Consider the following 3,832-nt stretch of genomic DNA (forward strand, 5'->3'; position numbering starts at 1 on the left):
CATCTGTCACTACATATGTTTTATCAGAATGTCATATGTCAGGTATTGGAACATTTTTTTTTAACCTAAATATTTTACGTATTATAATTGTATGATATTTTTAAATATTATTAGATGATTATTACTTTATTCAAGAGAATGCAACATCTGGTATTTTAACTAGAAAATTAGTCTGAATACTTACAAATTCCATTCTAAAAATTCTTTGTCGTTCATTATATTACATATTGATACTAACAAAACATTTGCACCAACAAAAATATTTATTGAAAATTAAATTAAAAATTAGTTAATTTACAAGAACAGTTAAGTAAGAATTATCAATACTTGATTCTGTATCGCTTAAATCACTTTCACTTTCATATATTTCTGGTTCTGCACCGAGTTTCTCCAAATCATTTTGCAATGTTTGATTTCTTAGCATATAAGAGAACTGAAAAGCTGTTATTCCTGCATATGTACGAATTTTTAAATTTAAGTTACATTTAAGACCTTCGCCTAATAGAAAATTAATCATTTCTTCATTTTTTCGTTCTATAGCTATATGTAAAATTGTGCGGCCAGATTTCCCTTCACGTGCATTAATATCTGCTCCACACTCAAGTAATTGGCGTAAAATTTGAATAAAACTTCCTTGAGCTGCTAAATGTATACATCGTTCTCCATCATAGTTTCTTATTTCTAAAGAATTATTAGTACATAACATGTTTTTTAGCGGTTCATTATTTTTATGGCGCTTTAAATGTATTTCCGTTTCTTTTAATTCACTCTCGTTTATTTTATCTGTCAAAGCCTTAACACATTTAAAAGTTCCCAAACTACATGCTAGATGCAATGGTGTATTTCCGTTATGATCTTGAATAGCAGGATCAGCACCAGAAATTAATAGCAATCTAATAATTTTAGGTTGATCTGCGATTGCAGCGATATGTAGTGCAGTTTGAGCATCATCGTTTTGTATATCCAATAGACACGGATGTGGAACCATACGGATAAGCGCAGCTACAACTTCTTCATTACCCATTAAACAAGCCCAGTGTAATTTTGTATCACCATTGTCATCTTGTTGAAAATAAATTTCCCATTTATCTTTCTTTGATTTATTTTCAATATTTTTACTTTCTTCTGATGTTTTGATATTTAGATTACAAAATTGTTCTGTTAATGTACTGTCAATATTTTTTTCAAGTGCATCAATATAACCTGAATCCATTTCTTCTTGGTGACATTTTATATTTTTATCTGATGTTTTTGGTGTTGGTCGAATATCTGTCACTTCAATTATATGATTTGAACCGGATAAAAATCCTGAATCTGATTCGTTTTCATTGCTTAATAATTTTTCAGTACTTTTTATTTCAGATTTTTTATTTTGATTCATTTTTTTCTAGTTTATTTTAATTAAAACCACGTTTTCAAAATATTTTAAACTCCACCAATTCCAAACAAAAAATTGAAATCTGATCAAAATGAAAAACTCTACTGAGTTTCTTAACACGCAAATAATAAATCTATTTTGTTATATGCAGTAAGCATTAAATATTTTGTTTATAAAAATGTGAATATATAAATTTATATTTCTTTAATGTCTTTGTTTACAGCAAATACATATAACTTTTGTGTTGTATAATATGAAAATGAAACGCGAAAACACTTTGAATAAAATTTATTAAAAATAATACTAGATTCAGACTGCTGCTAACGATAGCGAAACACTCGACGGCAGATAAGCAATCGATTCTGTTTGAAAAAAATAAAAAATATTTTGTATATGGATACGAAGCGATGTGCTTTTTATTATTGTATTGAATAAAAAAAAGTTATAATACAAACACATGCTTACGTATACATGATTAACAGGTTTCTAGGGAATTTTTGTTTGCAGAAATATATATTTTTAGTGGGATAATTTAAAATTAATCTGTCACACAAAGGCAGACGAATGAACAAGGTGCTTTAAAATATCAAATGTATAATTAAAAAAAAATTTTGTTCCGTATATTATGAAATTTACATACATAAATAATACATATGTTTAATACAACAAATCAAATTCGTACAATCGTTTGTGTATAAACTTGGAATGAGTAATATAAATTAGGGACTTTCCAAAAAACCAAAAATAAAATATGGAATTTTTCTTATTAAATTATTTACTAATATGTGTTTCTTTTGTCTTAAAAAAAAAAAAAAAACAAAAAGTGAACCTAACAAAAATTAGTGAATTGCATTGCAATAATTTCGTACATGATAGACATAATATCGTAAATTGTTACACATTTTACATGTACAAAAGTATTGAATTTATTTTGCACTGGGATGCAATTTCATATTTTTTTTTTTGATTTCTAATGGTACTATAGCAAAATTTTAAATTTTTTGCTTACAAAATATATTTTTAGAGAGGTTATGTTCAGACATTAGAATTTAGAATAATGTATGTATTCATTTATTATATATATAGTACGTACACAAACCAATTCTCACAAATCTGTATTAAATACCGTAACAATGTGTGAGTTACGTAAAAATTGCATGTGAATCTATAATTGAGGCATATTTATATATTACTCTGAAAAGAGTTATTATTTTTTACCTTTTTGAATTGGAGAGTGTAAATATTTTTGTTATACATTTTTATTTTACATATGTATATGTAAAATAAAATGTTCAAAAAAGTTTTTATAAATATGTATCGGTCTCTTTTTTATTTCGTGTGTAAAGTTGTTATTCTTGCGCTCTCTCATTGTCATTGCTTATATTTTCATTATTTCAGAACGCAATAATATGTATGAACTATTTGACATGATGAGTAGGTAATACATACTTAATACAATATGTATGTTTGTATTACATTTTCGATTTCGATGTAAGAGAAGTTGACTGAATAGGTCAAGTGATTTTCAATAAATTAAATTTTATTATGTTAATTTTATGCTATTATGCTATTTTATGCTATTGGTTAAATTACTAGTAATTAGTTAAATCTGTATTGTAAATGAATTATTCTTTCTTTAGATAAACATTTGAATAAGGAAAAATTTGTAAGGGTGTAAGCACAGGTTCGCTGAATTCTTTACTCACTTTACGTTCTTTGCTTCAGGCATAATTTTAGTTAAGGTTATGTTTTTTTATATTTTGGGTACGCAAGAAAATATGCAGGAATAATTTGGCACCTTTTCAGCCCCCCACTCATACAATTTTTTGCTGGAAATTGGTTTAAGAATCATCCCTGAAATTATTTGCCACCTTATGCGACACACTCTGTATATCCGATCGTGTATTTTGCTCAAGTTCTAAAAAGTATATTAACATAAGTATGTACGTTACGTGTAATCTAGAAGTCTAGAGATTCATGAAACTTAAATATTGTCTTTTGTGATCCCCATAACAGCGACAACACAAAAAAGACTACAAGCTCTCTCTCTTTCCTAATGATCAAAACTATATTTTTTTAAATTTACAAATATTTTTTTGAATAATACAGTATAAATACAAATATTCATACATATGCAACGGATCATTAATACAAAAAAGAAAATTTTAATAAATGTATATACATATAGGTGTATACATATAAATGTATATACATATGTATGTATGTCTGTACATAATTTAAAGATGATGTCACTCTTTTTTGTTAAATAAATATTATTTACGACTTAAATCAATGTAATGTTAACAAAGTGTATTATAATTTTTAATACCTATGTATGTATGTACATATTTTTTAGATGGATATTTATACATATAATTTCATTAAGGTTCTCAAATACAGTATTATGTTGATTAGTAAATACTCACACTTATTACATTTTTATATAAAAAATTA

The 3,832-nt window shown here is 25.9% G+C and overlaps 1 protein-coding gene across 1 annotated transcript; it reads right to left on the minus strand.

Annotated features, from left to right (window-relative positions):
• Positions 1-244: 244 nt before the first annotated feature.
• Positions 245-1,907, minus strand: LOC129609922 (NF-kappa-B inhibitor cactus). Its single transcript, XM_055522608.1, has one exon. The coding sequence runs from the start codon at positions 1,379-1,381 to the stop codon at positions 290-292; it is 1,092 nt and encodes a 363-aa protein (XP_055378583.1). The 5' UTR covers positions 1,382-1,907; the 3' UTR covers positions 245-289.
• Between the last annotated feature and the right edge of the window lie 1,925 nt (positions 1,908-3,832).

This window comes from Condylostylus longicornis, unplaced genomic scaffold (assembly GCF_029603195.1).
Source record: "Condylostylus longicornis isolate FDR11 unplaced genomic scaffold, ASM2960319v2 ptg000001l, whole genome shotgun sequence".
Lineage (NCBI taxonomy): Eukaryota > Metazoa > Arthropoda > Insecta > Diptera > Dolichopodidae > Condylostylus > Condylostylus longicornis.